General features: G+C 43.5%; 1 protein-coding gene across 7 annotated transcripts in view; it reads left to right on the plus strand.

The window, feature by feature from the left end:
• Positions 1–7,469, plus strand: part of LIPG (lipase G, endothelial type) — a 57,443-nt gene extending 49,974 nt beyond the window's left edge. For all 7 annotated transcript variants that reach the window (XM_053295810.1, XM_053295809.1, XM_053295808.1 and 4 more), the window contains 3 exons: positions 648–866; positions 3,368–3,472; positions 4,571–7,469. In XM_053295810.1, coding sequence (XP_053151785.1) covers positions 648–866; positions 3,368–3,472; positions 4,571–4,592 — 346 coding nt within the window. In that variant the 3' untranslated portion in view covers positions 4,593–7,469. The remainder of the gene's footprint in view (positions 1–647; positions 867–3,367; positions 3,473–4,570) is intronic.
• The last annotated feature ends 12,979 nt before the right edge of the window (positions 7,470–20,448 follow it).

Below are 20,448 nucleotides of genomic sequence, written 5' to 3' on the forward strand. Positions count from 1 at the left end.
TGCAAGATGCATCCCCCGTCGCCACCATCTGACTGGTCTGAGCTTTTATTATTATTATTTCTTGTTTACACAGTCAGACAGGTGTTATTGACTGGTTTGTTTTATCCAGACATCGAGTCCTTCCCAAGGACCTGGGATGGCTGAATCTTATTGTCAATGTTGTTGCTGTTGTTATAGATATCATCGCAGAATATAGGTTGTTCCCAGTAAAGCTGCTTTTTGTAATTGGCTGATGGTGATTTCTGTGGCCCCTATGGTGTTGAGGTGCTCTTCAAGGTCTTTTGGAACTGCACCCAGGGCGCCAATTACCACTGGGATTATTTTGGTCTTTTTCTGCCACAGCCTTTCAGTTTCAATTTGTAGATCTTTGTTGTTGTTATTACATTTTATATCCCGCTCTTCCTCCAAGGAGCCCAGGGCGGTGAACTGCATACTTAGGTTAGGCTGAGAGAGAAGTGACTGGCCCAGAGTCCCCCAGCAAGTCTCATGGCTGAATGGGGATCTGAACCATTTGGCCATTGTGGCTGGGAATGATGGGAGTTGTAGCACAACATCATCTGGGGAGACGGAAGCCCCCCAAACCCAGGGCTGGTCTTCCCCCTCCACCATACTTCTTTAACTAAACTTCTTGTTCCTCTTGAATCCAGTTTTGAGCAGATTGGCCTGAACTACACAAATACCTTCCTAGTCTACACTGAAGAAGATGTTGGAGATGTCTTGAAGATCAGACTCACATGGGAAGGGTCCTCTCAGACCTGGTACAGCCTGTGGAGAGAGCTGAAAAGCTACTGGTCTCTGCCTGAGAATTCATCCAAAGAGCTGCAGATCCGACGTATCCGTGTCAAGTCAGGAGAAACTCAGCAGAAGTAAGTACAGGGCCCTTAGCAATTGAAATTATTATTATTAATTAATTAATTTGATTAATTAATTCAAAATGGCAAGAAAGCAGATTTAGATGGTTGGCTCAAGGTTGACTCAGCCTTCCATCCTTCCGAGGTCGGTAAAATGAGTACCCAGAATGTTGGGGGCAATATGCTAAAATCATTGTAAACCGCTTAGAGAGCTCCGGCTATAGAGCGGTATATAAATGTAAGTGCTATTGCTAGATGAGACATTAGGAAGAATTTCCTAACTGTAAGAGCTGTTTGACAGAGAAACAGTCTGCCTCATGATTTCAAACAGACATTCTGAAACATGACAGTCATCTGTCAAGGATGCTGTAGCAGTTTCCTGTACTCAGCAGGGGACTGGACCTTCAGGTCTCTTCTAACTCTAACACTTCTTATGATTCTATGAATTGTATAAATGGAAGTGAGACTTGACCAACACCCCCCCCCCCCGGTTACACAAGCAGATGAAGCACTTGGTGGTTTGGATCAGGTTTGGCCAGCTTAAACCAAAAGAATCGATTGCACAGAAAACCAGTGAATGAATTCTACACATTTTTGTACCAGCTAATATCTTGGTTTAGAATGCACTAGTCAGCTTTTATGTTACACATTAAAATTATGTACATGACTTTGCAGAAACTGATCCCCTCTAGGGACAATAAAGCCTTCTGCTGACCAGCATATTTACATAATAATGCATTCTGCTGACCAGCATATTTACATATTAACTTGAGGAAGCCACAGAAGAGCCCTCACATCTTTAACTAGCTATAAGAATAGTTTTATGTTATAGTGGTTTCACACTGTGCTGTTTTTTCTAGTTTGATCAGTGCTCAACCTAAAACCTTTTTAGCTTCCTTTCCAGTAGGCTTATGAGATCACCTGGCATTCTGTGTGTCCATGTATGTGTGTCCGTCCGTCTGTGTTTCCCCCCCACCCCCAACAACTTCACAATGCCTGGACCAATATGAACCAAACTGGGTACAGTTATAGGGACACCTCAACAGTGTAATTTGTAATGTCATCCAGCCCAATCCAATATGGTGGACACATACACTTTTGAGGTGCAAGAGATCTAACTTGTGGACTTTGATTTGCATCAAATTTAGTCCAGATGGAGACAGTTTGTTTCATTTCTTTACAACAATAGCTTCTTCAAGAAGTGCTTGAGCAATCTTTATAGCCAACAATAGCCTCTGCTAACATAGATTTTAATTATAAATAGGGTTTTGATAGAAATTTGAAGCACAGCATCTTATAAGCATCCTCTATTTTTTTTTCATCTGTGTGCAGAATGAGTTTTGTTCTGGGTGGCAGTATCAAGGCAGTGTGTGCACACATGCATTCATAGTGGGGCCTTCCTGATTCAACCTGAGCGGGATCTAAAATTGAGCAGACATCAAAATACTTGTGCGCATATGCACATGTTCACTTCTTAATGGGAACACTACTTGTAAGCCTTTTCCAACAGGCTTGTGGTGATGTTTGAATCTCTCTGAGGCCAATCAAGTCAAGATATTGCAGATTTTTGACATCTGATATTGTATGAATATATGACCAAAGGAGATAAATCCAGATCCACACCACAAAAACAAGAAGTGCCTTGAACCAAAAGGAACTGGATTAAGTTCTGTCTAGTTCAGTGTTACCTCTCCAGTATGATCACTTAGCCAGATGCTTCTAAGAAACTCGCAAGCAGAGAATGAAGCATTTTAGAGCAATCTGATTTTCAGAGATTTATTGTCTTGTACATGGAGGTTTAAATTACTCTCATGGACAGCCAACTTTGGGGCTTGGCCTACTTGACTATTGGCTGAGGGCCTGGGACCATAAAATGGCCAAGGGCCACCCCCTGAGACCCTGTAGAAAAATAAAGTTCTGCCAGCTGTTGAGCTATTGCCAAGACAAGCCCTCTCCAAACCTTTATGGAGGTGTACCTTGAAAGCAGTGGTAACCTGGAGTACTATTTGGCAGCCATGTTGTATCTCTCCTGATAATGCAATGCCCCTATCATTTCAGCGGCCATTTAAATTTAAAATTTAGATTTAGATTTTCACACTGATTTTAAGAGTTTCTAAATCGCTTTGTATTTTCTTTTCCCTTTTTGGTCTGTGATATGTGTTCTGAGCCACCCTGAGAACAATTTGTTCTGGGGTGGCGTCCCATGCACTGTCACCTCATCACTAAGGGTTCCCTCAAAGGCACTTGGTTGAGGGCTCCTACAAATCTGGCGCCAGGACTGCTCATGGCTAAATGTCTGAGGTGGTCTGTCCTGTCCACCCTTTAAATATATTGTAGAGATCAGCCCCTAATTCTCATCTTATTGGTGAGCAAATACCTCCATCTCCATGGACATTAAGAGTTTTGCTTTTGGTCATTAATAGAAACTGGAGCATATAGTGGGCTATTGTGCCTTTTTGCTCAGAAGCCCTTCCACAGCATGTCATGCCTTCATCTATTGGCTCCTTGATTTTCAGGCTCACCTTTTGTGCAGAGGACCCCCAGATGATGAACATCTCTCCTGGCCGAGACCTCTGGTTTGTGAAATGTCGAGAGGGGTGGCAGATGAAGAACCAAACAAGGTAGGTCTGCGTGGCATGTTGGCCTCTGAAATCATATCTACAGTATGTAAAATGTAACTGGATGGCTTCCTTGCAAGAGTGTCTGTTGCAACTGGAGCTTGAAGACTTCTGTTTAAGTTTCCAAGATGTCACTGACTGCAGGTCAGCTTTGGACTCGATGGATGAAGTGGGTAGGGAACACACGAGCTTGCTAGCCTAACTTGGGATCCAAGTAGGAGGGTCACGACACGTTTGGCCTTCTCCCCACCCAGTGAGGAGAGCTAATGAATCCTACTGGAGAGGGATTCCATAACCTGTGTCCTAATTTGAGTAGATTCCAGCTAAGATACTGTAGAGGATGTTAGCATTATGTTATGGTACCACCTCTGGACGGTGATGTTTTGGAGCCTTAGTGCCAGTCACTTGCCCATTACCTCAGTCGTCCTAGACAGCTGGGTACAACTTCAGTTGTGCTGTTCATCTAAGAGAGAACAGCGTTGTGCTCTATAAGATGGCTCCTTTTCTCCACCGCGGCTCTTACATGCAGACTAAAGATGGAATGGCAAAATCCATAATATGTTTTGTTTGGATTTAAAAAAAACTGCTTAAGACCCTTGTGGCATGTCCATTACTGCCTTTGTGGCCATACTGATACCAGTTGGCGTTTGAGGATGGTGTGTTTAGTAGGCCTGTCCATCAGAAAAATCATCAGATCTGATCTATCTAATGCGACATAAAATTATCGGAATCTGATTTAGGACCTTCTAAAATTGTGAGCGACCTGTACACCTCCCCTTTTGTTCTTCCTTAAAAGGAAAGTGAAGGAGGAGCACTGATGTTCATTTCTGGTCCAGCAAACCATGACCAGCTGGTCTGGGGTCATTCATGTCTACATTCAGCCACTGTGTAGCTTATGTCATGCTCTGCCTGTAGGATCCCAAACCTCTCAAGTTTCTCTTTGGTCTGCTGACAGTGAAGGCAAACCTTCCATATGCTGCCCCAAATATCAAATTTGGCCCAAGAAATGTCTGTTGCCCACTCATCCCACCAAATGATCTTACAATGTTGCTGGACTACCAAAAAAATCACATTCACAATTCTCTCCTACCTACCCTTTAGATCAGCATCAAGCTTGCACTGAAAATACAGTACCTCCTTGGATGACTTTCTGGATTCGGGGACCTAACCAGCCAAATGAACTCAACGAAAGTGACTGCAGAAGAAAAACAGCATGGGACATGGTGCTGCTGCAAAGACTCTTTCCCTCCCCACCCCTCGCTCGCATTTGCAACTGCTTGCTATTTAAGGATGGCGGTCTTGGTTTCCATGAATGACAATGTGAACAATATCCCTAGTACATGAGAATTCCATGTATTTATGGCTTCAGTGGCTATCCTTAGAATAACTTATTTTTATTGTTAAACTGTTACTAAACTGGCCCTCTCTCTGGAGAGTCTGGCTTATGGGGCTAAACCTTCTTTTTCTACTACTATTTGTGCCAAACACAACCTCTGTGTTTTGCCTGTTGCTTGTTCACAGAAAATGCATTGCACAAGGGTACAATAAGAGGATTGGCTGGCCTTACTAAAGGCCATTCTTCACAACTGATGAATCCTGCAGTCCAGAATTCTGTAGACTGCACCATTTTGGACTTCAGGTACAGGAGCATGTATTTTGCCCCCCCCCCCATCAAAATATGTCTGCTCATTAAACATATTTAAGTAATATAGCTCAGAGATTCTCGGTGTTGGATCCCCAGATGTTATTGGACTTCAACTCCCATAATCCCCAACCAAAGGCCACTGGGCCTGGGGATTATGGGAGCTGAGGTCCAATAACATCTGGGGACCTAGTGTTGAGAATCCCTGATCTAGCTCACTCTTTTTCCAGGTGTATTGGGTCTTGACACAAAGGGAGACTTTTACATGGAGAAGCATCCATCCAGTTCTTCCTGCTCCCTGCCTGACAATGTGAAACGGTACCATTCCAGGAACTCTTTACCATGTGGTGTGACTGCATACTTAGAGTTCCCCAATCTGGCATGCTTGGAAGCTGAGACGTTAGTGTAACTGACAGAATGTTTGACTTGCAGGTATCATCTTCTTGTGTGATCATGGCAAGAGTGGAGAGAGGTAAAAAAAAAAAAAAGCTAAGCAAATTGTACCATAATCTCTTAACTTAAAACATCATGCTTTTTTAATACCCATGTTGAGATCTGGAGCCTGTTTTCATGGTTGAATACGCGAAAACCATGTTTCCAACCATTAAAACATGGTTTGAAACTCCACACAATTGTGTACACCTCATTGTGAAGGGAGGAGCTGTGAACAGGATGTACACATGGAAAGCCAGTAGCGACCACTGTAATGGCATCTGCAGTTTTCAATCCTAGAGAATTGCTGGGAGGATTTTGAGAGGCAGCTTTTAGTACCTGAGCCACTAAGTGAATTATACTCTACGCCTCTTGTTCTTGATTCCCTTAGGTGTCTATAGGTGCAACCGCATACCCCGGGGAAAAGGGAGGAATGTTGTTGTTGAGTCACATGAACACATAATCCTCAGTTTCTCCATAATCATTTGGCCAAAGCATCAAGGGTTCTTGTTAAAAGATCACCCACTCTTTATCAGCCGTTCTCCCTTTTTGTTCTTTGTATCACAAAGAAGGCAACTATTCTGTAAGCATGGAGGAAATTCACACAGCAGCGAATAGTTTTATCTTCACCTCTGAGAAAGAATTCTAAAACTCCTGTAGCAAAGAACCTTTCAAATACCTTAAACACAGCTATTCTAAACCAATCTGGTTTTGTAATGGAATTCTTAAACATAAGGCACTTTGCAATCATTTTTTGTCAAGGGGCCAGAGTTATAACTTGGTCATTTCCCAAACTGCTTGCTATGAAAGGACTGCTGGTAGGCTGGAAGGGAAATTAATGAAATATTGGAAGTCTCTGAGCCCCAAACATCCATCCAAGAAAGGAGGCCACCCTGTGGCAAGTCAACATGATTTATTGCTCTGGCCTTATTGCTGCTGGAGACGGGAAATTCTGCCTCTGCATCAGGTGTGATTGCCCCAGTAAGTCACTCCCAATAATCAAGACATAGAATTACCTGCCTTTGGAGAAGGCGATTTGCTGCATTTTTAGGTGGTATACTGAGAACAGTAACTTATGCAAGAACAGTGGGAATGGGTAGATCCCATTATGTGTGTGTGTTGGGGGAGATAAGTCTTTCTCTTGCACACACTGGAAATAATTTTGTTTTGTTATGTGACTGAAGCAATTATACTTCCTGGTGTAATTCCCAGGAAAAAGTTGTGCCTCAGCTATAAAAATGTTGTGAAACACTGTTGTAGTAGTTGGCTGACATGCTGTGCAACATTCCATCTGTCTTTTAACAAAATGTGCATGTAGTGGCACAACAGAGCTCTTGTGCAAAATATAAGAATTGCACAAATGCACTAGTGTGATCACTCTTGTGCACTAGCAGAGCGCTCTTGCACAACTGCCTGTATGCTCTGTTAAAAAGTAGGAATGTTATGCAGTACATCAGCCACTGTTCTACAAATATGCTACAGAAGTGCCCACTTGAAGACAAACTCTTGCCTTAACCACACAAAGCTAAACCATTGGCAGCCGGTACTTGTTCCCTCTGGAGACGCTACTACAATATATATTAAGAATTTCCCTTGTAAGGGCTAATCATTCTCCAGTCCCATTCCAACCAAAGTCAAGATTCTTCTCCATGTACCTTGGTCCTGCCAAACCAAAACTTTGGTAACTTAGCTGTGATGTGTGTACCAGCAAATCTCTCACTTTAGAGAGAGATAGAAATAATTTATACTGTGGTCCTGAAGCTGTGTGTAGTTTAATGTGTGTGTATATAATGGATTTTGTAATACTTCTCCCCCTCTATTTATTTTCAGATGTATGTATATATGTAAAGAGTCTAACTTGTTTGGATCTAACAAGTTTTTTTTATAAGCTTCAAGCTGAAAAATAAACTAAGTGATTTGTTACAAGTGTAATCAAGAGTGTTTTTAAAAATAGCTCAGGGTGGTATATGGGGTGGTAGTAGGTGGTGGTATTTGATCCTCGCAGCAATCCTATGAGTTTTCCAGGGACACACAATTAGCACTTTGGCTGAGCATGGATTTGATCTTTACCTGCCATAGTCCAACACACTGGCTCTTGTGATAGTCTTGCCAACTAATCCTATGGGTTCACACACAATGCTGCACCTAGGAACATAGGAAGCTGCCTTGTATCGAGTCACCATTGTCCATCTAGCTCAGTATTGTTTATAGAGTGGCAGCAGCTCTTCAATTTTCCAGGCAAGAGACTTTCCCAGTTCCACCAGAGATGTCATGGATTACACCTGGGGCCTTCTGCATGCAGATAGATGCTCTACTTCTGAGCTATGTCCCCATCCACTAAGGGGAATATCTTAGAGCTCATATGCAACCACTCATCCAAATGCAGACCAAAGTAGACCCTGCTTAGCAAAGGGGACAATTCATGCTTGATACCACAAATAGCTCTCCTCCCCCTGAGAACTCAACTTGAGGCTGCAGCATCCCTGTGAACAAGTGAGCCTTACTTCCAGTCTTGGTAACAATATACCAACTGGATCACCTTTATCTACATGCCTGTTGACACTCTTAATTCACAAAGGTTCATGAGGCAAGACTTGCCCTTGCAGAAGCCATGCTGGTTCTCCTTCAGCAAGGCCCATTCTTCTATATTATTAACAATTTTGTCCTTAAGTATGTTTTCCATCAATTTACCCGGCACAGAAGTTAAGCTAACCGGCTTGTAGTCACCTGGATCCCCCCCAGATTCCTTTTCGAAAACTGGAGTTACATTAGTTATTTTCCCAGTCTTCTGGTGTGTCCGCAGAGCCTGATGGTAGGGACAAGTTACATATTTTTTGCTAGGAGATCAGCAATTTCACATTTGAGTTCCTTTTGAACTCTTGGGTGGATGCCATCTGGCTCTGGCAATTTGTTAATTTTTAGTTTTTTCAAGACAGTTTAGAACATCCTTTCTCATCACCTCAAATTGGCCCAGTTCTTGGTCTCCAGGCCTAAGAAGCTCAGTTCCAGAGTGGGTATATGGTCAGTATCCTCCACTGTGGAGACAGATGCAAAGAACTCATTCAACTTCTCTGCAATCTCCTTATTCTCAATAATCGCTTTCACACCCTCATCATCTAAGGGTCCAACTGCCTCCCTGGCAGGTTTTCTGCTTCTGATATATTTAAAGAGGTTTTTGTTAATTCCCCTTGACCCCTCTTCCTATATGCTTCTCAAACTCTTTTTGAATTCCTTATTGTCTCCTTGCATTTCTTTTGCCAGTCTAAATGTGCCTTTCTGTTCTCTTCATTGGGGCAGGACTTCCATTTTCTGAAGGAAGTCTCCTTCCCTTTTATCGCTTCCCTGACTCTACTTGTTAGCCACACTGGTGTCATCCTGAGCTTGATGGTACCTTTTCTCCTTCTTGGTATACATTTCAACTGAGCTTGTATTATTGTAGTTTTATTTTTATTTAACTATTTAAAATGTTTTTATACTGGTCAAAACTTGTGTCTCTGCGAAGTTTACAATGAAATAACAGAAAAGTTAAAACATTAGTTAAAATGACAGCAGAAAAAGTTAAAATATTACAACTATTTAAAATTTTAAAACCATGTTAAAACTATTAAAACAGTATCTAATTAAAAGCCTGGGTGAACAAATGTGTCTTGAGTGCCCTTTTAAAAGCTGTTTGTGATGGGGTGGCTCTTATTTCAACAGGAAATGTGTTCCAAAGCCTCGGGGCAGCAATGGAGAAGGCCCGTCCCCGAGTAGCCACCAGACGATCCGGTGGCAACTGCAAATAGACCTCCCCAGATGATCTCAACGGGCGGTGTGGTTCATAGCAAAGAGGACGTTCTCTTAAATACCCAGGGCCCAAGCTGTTTAGGGCTTTATAGGTTATAACCAAAACCTTGTACTTTGCCCGGAAACTTATTGGCAGCCAGTGTAGATCTTTTTAAGATAGGAGTGATATGGTCTCTCCGAGATGACCCAAAGACCAATCTGGCTGCCGTATTCTGGACCAACTGTAGCTTCTGGACTACATAAAAGGGCTGGGTCCCTAATATGTAGATACCACATAGAGTGCATTGCAGTAACCTAGTCAGGAGGTTATCAGCATATATACCACTGTTCTGAGGTCATTTATCTCAAGAAATGGCCACAGCTGGCATATCAGCCAAAGCAGATAGAAGGCACCTCTGGCCACTGCCTTGACCTGGGACACCAGGGAGAGGCTTGGATCCAGAAGCACCCCCAGACTGCGTACCTGTTCCTTCTGGGGAAGTGTGACCCCACCCAGAACAGGGAGATCAAACTCATCTCCTAAGCTTTGAACCCACACAATGAATATCTCCATCTTATCTGGATTCAATCTCAGTTTGTTATCCTTCATTCAGCCCATCACCGACTCCAGGCAGGCATTTAGGGAGGTTATGCCCTCTCCTGATGATGCTGACATGGAGAAATAGATTTGGGTGACATCAGCATACTGATAACACCCTGCACCAAATCTCCTGATGATCTCTCCAAGCAGTTTCATGTAGATGTCAAACAACATCAGAAACAATACAGAGCCCTGATGGACAAACACCATACAAAAGTTCAAATTTGGAAGAACAGTCTCCAAGGGACACCATCTGGAACCTTCCTGAAAGGTAGGAGTGGAACCACTGCAAAGGAGTGCCTCCAGCCCCCTCAGATGCTCCAGAAGGATACTATGGTTGAAAGTATAGAAAGCTGCTGAGAGGTCCAAAAGGACCAACAGAGTCACACTTCCTCTGCCAATTCCCAATTGGAGATCATCTATCAGGCTGACTAAGGCAGTCCCCTCCCCATAGCCTGCCTGGAAGCCAATCTGAAATGGTTCTAGATAATTTTTCCTCCAAGACTATCTGGAGTTGGGAGGCCACCACCCTCTCAATTACTTTGCCCAGCCACAGAAGGTTGGAGACAGGCCTGTAGTTAATCAACTCTGACGGATCCAAGGCAGGCTTTCATTATAGGAAGGAACATAGGAAGCTGCCATATACTGAGTCAGACCATTGGTCTATCTAGCTCAGTATTTTCTACACAGACTTCTTCAGAAGTGGTCTAATAATTGTCTCCTTAAGACAAGGTGGCATCCTGCCCTCCCTCAGAGAAGCATTTATGATCTCTACCAGGCTTCCTACAACAACCCCCCACCAGAAAGTATAAGCCATTGGGGCAAGGGGCAAGAGAACAGGTGGTAAGCCACACCACTCCAAGCAGTTCATCCACATCCTCAGCAGTCACAAACTGGAACTGATCCAGTCTAACCACACAAGAGGAGTTGCTGGACATCTCTACAACAGACACTGAAGTAATTTTGGAGACTGAATGTTGGCTCGAATACAAGAAATTTCCCCCCCAAATAGTTCATTAAACACATCACAGTGGGTAATCGATGGTTCCAGATTCTGATTCAAGGGAGTAGGGGCACATACTAGTTCTCTTACAAACAGGGCTTTAAAGGTAATAACCAGCACATTATATTTTGCCTGGAAACATATTGGCAGCCGGTGTAGCTGTTTCAAAAAAGGCATAATATGGTCTCTTCGGGTTGCCCCAGACACCAATCTGGCTGCCGCATTCTGAACTAACTGAAGTTTCTGAACTACATACAAAGGCAGCCCCACATAGAGTGCACTGCAGTAGTCAATACCCTGGAGGGAGAAGCTGGGACCAGACCAGTCCACCAGCCTCCCGCAACCAGGTCTCTGTAATGCATATCAAGTCGGCTCTATTATCCAGAATCAGACATGGATAGTTTCTGATTTGTTCTGGACCGACCTGGCATTACAAAGGAGCAAGCTGAGGTTCCAAGGGTGGTTGGCACTGCTCCCCAAGGTCAGAGAGCTGGCAGGGCAGCTGGAAGGGGAAACAGCTATTATTTTTCTGATTCTCCTCCCCCTGTAATGACCCACTGACCTGTGTTTCCTCTAACAGACATTCCCAGATGTTGTTGACTACAACTCTCATAATCCCCAAGCAAAAGTCATTTCAGTTAGGGATTCTGGGAGTTGTAGTCAACAACATCTGGGAATCCCTGTTAGAGGGAACTGCTGACCTGCCCATGTTACTACTTCCATTCCCCACAACCACCGGAATTGCCACCCCATAATCAGTGGATACACCCCCTGTCTCCCCATCTCCAGATAAGCTCAGACACATTATAGTACCTAAATAGCCCAGAGAAGGCTGCTCTGGGCAGATGGATTCCAAGGAAACTGCCAAATCACCCCCCAGGCCCCAGTCCTGTAAAGACTCCCCACAGTTCAGCAGCCAGTCCTAGGGGGCAGACAGCAAACAGTAAGGGGCACACGCAGGCAGGCAAGCACCCAACTCTCACCCTGGGGTCTGCCTGGGAGGTTGATGTTCTTCCTCTCCTGCAGACTTCTGGATTTTAAATGTTCCATGCTTTCTAGACTGATTTGACCCTCCTGACTTTCCTTTTCAGTTTCCTTTTTACCAATGCCCTCACATTTTTGAGAAGTTTCCTCTTCTGAAGTCCAGTACATCTCGGTTGCACTTCCTTGGCAATGCTCCACTCACATATAAGCTGAATTGGATCACACTATGGTCACCGTTCCCCAATGGTTCTGCAACTCTGACATCTTGCACCAGGTCTGGGCACCACTCAGGATCAAGTCCCCCTCATACAGACGATGGTGATAATTTGAACTGGTTCCCACACTTTTCCCAATAAAAATCCCCTCCTCAAACCATTATTTGCCTTGTAAAAAAACCAAACGTGTACAGATTGTGTACACTTATGTTTTCGCTCATGGGTTGGACAATTTTAGGTGGGGAGAAGGATTAAACTCCCCTATTGTGTTGCCACGAGGGCATCATGGGTTTAGACTGCATGCACAGTAGAGAATAATGTTATTGTTGAGTTAGCCTTTATTGAAGTTTATGTAAGCTTTAGGAGAATCCCTTAGAATGAGCCATACATTAATCTGTGTGTGAGCAGAAATCACCTAGTCAAGCCTGATCAGAATCAGTGTCATGAATCCAGGTAGCAGGGACTGATTGACAGGGTCTTATCTCAGACAACCAATCCCGTGTAAGCAGCCCTGCTTGCTTGTTAACTTCAATCTCCTGCTGTATCATCATGAAGCCTTCTCTCTGGTATTCACCGGGAAAGTCCCAATTTAGCTAGTAAATACCACCATCCCTTCACCTAATGGATCAACAGCCAACACTCTCCATCTGCAATAATGTATCTCCTGTGATTTCATCTCCATTTGAACCACGAACTGTCTGCAATCTCCTGCCTCCTTTCATGTGAGTTATTTGCATGATTTAGAAGTAATAAATTCATTTTTAAGTAATTTGCATTCTAGTCTGCATGGAATCCCAAAGATGTTCATTACAGTTACTATGGTCCTCATTTGGACCACAAGGGCTGTTTGCTACAATTTCAGGATATGGGATAGCCAATCACAGATCTCTGTTGTCTCATCTAATTGGTCCTAAGTCAGGGGGTCTCAAATGTGGGTCCCCAGAGGTTGCTGGACTACAACTCCCATAATTCCCAGCCACAATGGCCTGTTTTGGGAGTTGTAGTCCAACAACATTGGGGGTCCCAAGCCTGAGAAATTTTTGCCCTAAGACAATGCATTTGAAACACTCTGAGGTAAATTATTAGGCAATTTCTTTTGAGAATCCAGGAGAGGCCATTGTAAAGATGGGTTGTTGCACAGGATGGATCATTGGCTTCAATCTCTATAGCAGCCCTTTTATTTTTAGCTTTTTATTTTAAGCTGCTGGTTCTTACCAACTGATATAATATAGGTAAGTCAGAAATAAAATTAAAGGGAGGCACTGGTAGAAAATGAGCAAGCCTTTTCTTTTCAAAGGCTCTGTATGCATTTTAAAGAGCTTTTCTGTGTACGTTTTCCAAATGTTTGCTCCTGTTTATAAATCGACTAACAGTTTTGTTGGGGTGATCAGTCAACCTGGCAGTATTTGTTTTGGCTGAGGCCAGGAACACTCCAGGCACAGTCTAGCTATCCAGAAGGAAGATGTTCAGCACGTCTGCCTCCTCACCACAGCACTCCATCCACCACACTGGCCTTCGTTTCTGTTGAGGAAATTGAAATGGTGTCTAGGAGGGAAAGGGCTTGGTCTAGAATCAATGTGGCCTTGTCGCTGGCAGAGTGACCTCAGAAAAACGGCATTATACAAGTCTTGGCTTTTGGCTTTGGCTTTCCCCCTCCACCTCCTCCCTTTTACATGGGCAGAGAGCCATTTCATATTTCAGTAGTGCAGGGATTCTCAAACTTGGATCTCCAGATCAGACGTTGTTGGATTTCAATTCCCATTATCCTCATCCATAATGGATGGAGATTATGGGAGTTGAAACCCAACAACATCTGGGGACCCAGGTTTGAGAGTCCCTGAAGTAGTGGAAGAGCAAAGTGATTTCAATAGCAAGAAGGCAGGACTGGCTCCAGGTCTGAGGGTTCCTCAGCAAGGGGATCTCTTGTGGCTCTTCTCCCTTTACCGTGGTGGTAGATACCGGTTTCTTTCTTTCTCAGTAGACCACCAGCAGCATTATAGCATCTATCTCCCGCCACACTTCCCCCATATAATATTGTGTCACTACGTAGGGCATTGGGAGGAAAAACATGATCGTAGATCGCAGCCACTTCAGAATACTGCTGCATGTTTTGAAGTGAATGAGAATGAAATTAACCTGTGTCCACTGCCACAGTAAGGAGAGGGGGCTCATCCCGTCAGTGGTCTCCAAGTGCTGGCTGGGCCCAATCCTGTGCAGGGGGACAGGCCAGGCATCCACAGTAGATCCACCCAAAGCACTCGGCCCTTGGAAGCTGCCAAGGGTATCTTGTGCTGACATCAACCCCAGAAGCAGGCCACATTCACAACAAGCTTCAAAGGCCGAGTCTTGGATGTACTCAAGATTAAATTACAAAGAGCCCTGCCTTTTAGAAGCAAAGGGATTTGTAGAGATTTGCAAAACCAAGCCACAATGAAACTTCACTTAATTAATTAATTAATTAATTAATTAATTAATTAAAATCTATAACAGAGAGAAAAAATTAATAGAAGAAACAAGGCAGGAAAATAACAAGATTATTAATTCAAAAATCAATCAATTCAAAATTATATTTCAATCAGCTATGCTAATTTTGTTAAAGAACATCATAATGCCAGTCTGAAGAAAACACAACATGAAAACAAACAGCCGAATAAGAGAGAAATATTGCCCTTATTGCAACAACATCATAAAACTCATTTTACCTACTAATAAAATGTATTAACAAAGATCTTGATATCATTTAGACAAAGAGGCTATTCACATGAACAGCTCAACCCAGGCTAGGGCAGCCTAGCCTGGTTTGTCCTGCTTGTGAGGAGTGCTGGGATTGTTCCTGACACCAGCGCTTCTGCCCCCGCTAGCCCGACTTCCTGACCTGGCTGTTAACTGAGGTTAAACGAACCTGAGTGTTAGGGTCAGCTGGCGATTGTGTGCATGATCGCCGCCGAGTCAAAAGGCTTCCCCCTGGGCTGCCACTATTTCTGGCAGTGAGCCAGAGGGAAGAAGCGGCCACGCTGGAGAGGAGAGCTGGTCTTGTGGTAGCAAGCATGACTTGTCCCCTTAGCTAAGCAGGGTCTACCCTGGTTGCATATGAATGGGAGACTAGATGTGTGAGCACTGTAAGATATTCCCCTTAAGGGATGGAGCCGCTCTGGGAAGAGCTGAAGGTTCCCAGTTCCCTCCCTGGCAGCATCTCCAAAATAAGGCTGAGTAAGATTCCTGCCTGCAACCTTGGAGAAGCTGCTGCCAGTCTGTGTAGACAATACTGAGCTAGATGGACCTATTGTCTGACTCGGTATATGGCAGCTTCCTATGTTCCAATGCGAGTAGCCGCCACGCTTATGGCATGGGGCATCCTGGGATGCAGGAGTGGGGAGTCGTCCCACTTTCAGTGCTCGCCTTTGCTGCACTGTCGCTCATGTGGGCACGTGGTGCATCAAAGGCAAGAACAGCCACCACATGTCTGTCAGGAAGGCAGGTGATGTCCTACCTGCAGACCTCCAGAGCGGCGGCCAGGAGGTCGTGTACACCACCTCAGTAGATTATAGCAGATGAAAAGAATTACCTACTACGTACCGAGTGTTATTTAGTCTTCCAATAGTCTCCAAATTCCTTCCACGGTTCTCAAAATATTTATTCCATGGACCTGTTCCATGGCTGGTCCATATCCACATGAGTTTGTTCATCTGAGCTAAGTCCCAGAACTTATTAACCACTTCCTTACTCTACGTGTTTCTGGTATTTTCCAATAGTTAGCTATTAGGATCCTAGATGCTACTATATAAAACAACATTTATTTTTCACGAGAACATTTCCTTATATTAAGTTCAATAGGGAAAGTGCTGGCTCTAATATATTGAACTACCAGTTAATATTTTGTTAATCATTTACAGAATCTTGTTCCAAAATATCTTAACTTGTGAACAGTTCCACCAACAACATAGAAAGTCTTCTCTCCCCCCACCCCAAACATTTCCAACAAATCTCAGGACAGTTTGCGTATCTTAGATAGTCGAGCAATAATTGAGAAAGCAATTTACAAATTTTCTCTTTGGCAGAGATTATATGTTTGTTAATACTTGTCCAAATAGTAGTCCAATCCTCTACAGGAAGATTTAAATGTAAAATATCATTCCACCTCCAAACATAACTATGCCTCCAAATAGAACTAGATTCCAATTGAACATAAGAACATAAGAACAGCCCTGCTGGATCAGGACCAAGGCCCATCTAGTCCAGCATCCTGTTTTGCACAGTGGCCCACCAGATGCCGCTGGAAGCCACAGACAGGAGTTGAGGGCGTGCCCTCTCTCCTGCCATTACTCCCCTGCAACTGGTACTCAGAGGCACCCTGCCCTTGATGCTGGAGGTGACCCACAGCCCTCCGACTAGTAGCCATTGATAGACCTCTCCTCCATGAAGTCATCCAAACCCCTCTTAAAGCCATCCAGGTTGTTGGCTGTCACCACATCCTGTGGCAGAGAGTTCCACAAGTGGATCATGCGTTGTGTGAAAAAGTACTTCCGTTTGTTGGTCCTAGACCTCCTGGCAATCAATTTCATGGAGTGACCCCTGGTTCTAGTGTTGTGTGAGAGGGAAAAGAATCTCAGTCTCTCCACTTTCTCCACACCATGCATGATTTTATAGACCTCTATCATGTCTCCCCACAGTCATCTTTTTTCTAAACTAAAAAGCCCCAGGTGTTGTAGTCTTGCCTCATAAGAAAGGTGCTCTAGGCCCCTGATCATCTTGGTTGCCCTCTTCTGTACCTTCTCCAGTTTAACAATGTCCTTTTTAAGATGTGGTGACCAGAATTGTACGTAGTACTCCAAGTGTGGTCGCACCATAGTTTTGTATAAGGGCATTATAATGTTAGCCATTTTATTTTCAATCCTCTTTCTAATGATCCCTAGCATGGAATTTGCCTTTTTCACAGCTGCCGCACATTGAGTCGACACTTTTAACGAGCTGTCCACCACAACCCCAAGATCCCTCTCCTGGTCCGTCACCGACAGCTCGGATCCCATCAGCATATACTTGAAGTTGGGGTTTTTTGTCCCAATGTGCATCACTTTACACTTGCTAACACTGAACCGCATTTGCCATTTTGTCGCCCACTCCCCCAGTTTGGAGAGATCCTTTTGGAGCTCCTCACAATCCGTTTGGGATTTCACTACCCGGAAGAGTTTGGTATCATCTGCAAATTTGGCCACATCGCTGCTTACCCCTGTTTCTAGATCATTTACGAATAAATTTAAAAGCACCGGTCCCAGTACAGATCCCTGGGGGAACCCCACTTCTGACTTCCCTCCATTGTGAAAACTCTCCATTTATACCTACCCTCTGTTTCCTGTCTTTCAACGAGTTAGCAATCCACACATGTGCTTGTCCCCTTATCCCATGACTGCTAAGTTTCCTCAGAAGTCTTTGATGAGAAACTTTGTCGAAAGCTTTTTGGAAGTCCAGGTATACTATGTCAACTTGGATGGATGCCATCCCGCCCTGGTGATTTGTTAGCTTTCAGTTTTTCCAGACAGTTCAGAACATCATCCCTTGTCACTTCTATCTGACTCTGTCACTTCTATCTGACAACAGGTATATGCTCAGTATCCTCTGCTGTGAAGACAGATGCAAAGAACTCATTCAGCTTCTCTGCAGCCTCCATATCCTCCTTAATAATCCCTTCCACTCCCTCATTGTCTAATGGTCCAACTGCCTCCCTGGCAGGTTTCCTGCTTCTGATGTACTTAAAGAAGTTTTTGTTATTCCCCTTGATACTTTTGGCTAAATGTTCCTCAAACTCTCTTTTTACCTCCCTTATTGTCACCTTGCATTTCTTTTGCCAGAGTTTGTGTTCCTTTCTGTTCTCTTCATTTGGACAGGCCTTCCATTTTCTGAAGGAAGTCTTCTTCCCTTTTATGGCTTCCTTGACGGTACCCATTAGCCATGCTGGCATCCTCCTGGACTTAGTGGTACCTTTCCTCCTTTTGGGTATACAATCTAACTGGGCTTCTAGTATTGTGGTTTTGAGTAACCTCCATGCACTCTGGAGCGAAGTGACTCCCCTGATTTCCCCCCTCAGCTTTCTTTTCACCATACTCCTCATTTTGGAGAAGTTTCCTCTTCTGAAATTCAAAATGTCTGTGTTAGACATCCTTGGTGATTCTCTCCCCGCATGTATGCTGAATTTGATGGCACTGTGGTCACTGTTCCCTAAAGGGTCGATGACACTGACATCATGCACCAGGTCCTGGGTGTCACTCAGAATTAGATCCAAGGTCGCCTTCTCTCTGGTCGGTTCCATGACCAACTGTTCTAGGGCACAGTCATTTAGCATATCTAGAAATTTGACCTCTTTGTCCTGACTTGAATGTGAATTTACCCAGTCTATGTGTGGGTGATTGAAATCACCCATAATTACAGCCCTGCCTCTCCTTGACGCCTCCCTGATTTCCTCCTGCAACTCCCAGTCACTGTCGGCATTATGATCCGGAGGGCGATAGCACGTCCCCAGTAGCACGTTCCCTTTCCAGCCTTATATAGTCACCCACAGGGTTTCTGTGGAGGACTCCAGTCCACTTAGGTTTTCTAGCTTGTTAGATTCTATCCCTTCTTTAACATACAGTGCTACCCCTCCTCCAAGGTGCCCCTCCCTGTCCTTTCTATAGAGTTTATACCCAGGGATAACAGTGTCCCACTGGTTCTCACTGTTCTACCATGTTTCTGTTATGCCCACTATATCTATTTCTGTGTTAGCAACCAAGCACTCCAGCTCACCCATCTTGGCTCGGAGGCTTCTGGCATTGGCATATAAGCACCTATACACTTATTCTTTCCCCTGATGTATGCTATTCCTTTGACTCTTTGACCTGCTGGCACAGGCTCCCGTCTGCTCTTTATGCGGTTTTGCTCTGTCCCCTTCTGCAATGTCCTTTCTGAGGTATGGTGACCACCAGAACTGTACACAGTACTCTAAATGTGGCTGCACAATAATTTTGTATAAGGGTATTATAATATTAGCATTTCTATTTTCAGTCTCCTTCCTAAATGATTCCAAGCATGGATTTTCACATCTGCACATTGAATCAACGCTTTCAACAAGCTGTCCACCATGACCCCAAGATCTCTATCCTGATCAGTCACCAACAGCTCAGACCCTATAAGTGTATATGTGAAGATGGAGTTTTTGCCCCAATATGCTTTACACTGAACCACTTTATTTGCCATTTTGTCACCCACTCACCCAGTTTGGAGAGATCCTTTTGGAGCTCATCACAATCTTTTTTGGATTTCACTATCCTATATAGTTCAGTGTCATTTGCAAGTTTGGCCATATCACTGCTTACCCCAGCTTCTAGATCATTTATGAATAAATTAAAAAGCACTGGTTCCAGTGCAGATCCCCACGGGACCCCACTTCTTACTTCCCTTCCTTGTGAAAACTAACTCTAACCCTGAAAGTCTCATCCATATATTTCTTTGAGCTTCTCCAGATCAGTCACCTTAGCTTCGAGGCAACCAACTTGTTCCCGGAGAGTCAGGAGGTCCTTGCACCGAGCACACACCCATGACTTCTGCCTGTCGAGCAGATAGTCATACATGCAATATCAACAATCATGCAGGGTTTTAAACTTTTTTAAAAAAAAAATTAAGAAAAGCTTACTAACTTCTCAGGTCTTCTCCTCTTCCCACAATAGGCTTCAAACTGTCTTTATACAATCAATTATATATTGATTTTAACTGTTTTTGTTTTATCTGTAAACTGCCCTGAGCCAATTTTGGAAGGGTGGTATAGAAGTTGAATAAATAATAAATAATAATAATAATAAATAATATAGGCCCATCTCAAATTATGCCCAACAACAAAATCAGGGTGGATTTGATTTAAATCACTAGCAGGGTGGATAAAAATCAATGATTTTTTTTTAAAAAATCAAAAAAATCAGATTTTTTAAATTTAAATCAGATTTTTTTGATTTAAATTGGATTTTTTTGATTTTTTTAAAAAATCATTGATTTTTATCCACCCTGCTAGTGATTTAAATCGTGATTTAAATCAGTTTGATTTAAATCAAATCCACCCTGAACAAAATAGACCTAATTAAATATGTTTAAATATGTTTATTCAAATAATGAACAACTATAACTGATGCCAAAGAACATTTAGTTGGGCACAACTGGTTTTTAAACATATTCTAGATCTGCAACAGAAGAAAGATACTGGAAGAATCTCCTGAATATCAAAGGAACCGAAGGCAGGCTTCCCAAATATACTTTGCTGAAATTCTGTTGCAGTTTTACCATTCCCTTCATTCTGGGATCTTGGTACCATTCCAT

This window comes from Hemicordylus capensis, chromosome 2 (genome assembly GCF_027244095.1).
Source record: "Hemicordylus capensis ecotype Gifberg chromosome 2, rHemCap1.1.pri, whole genome shotgun sequence".
Taxonomy (NCBI): Eukaryota; Metazoa; Chordata; class Lepidosauria; order Squamata; family Cordylidae; genus Hemicordylus; species Hemicordylus capensis.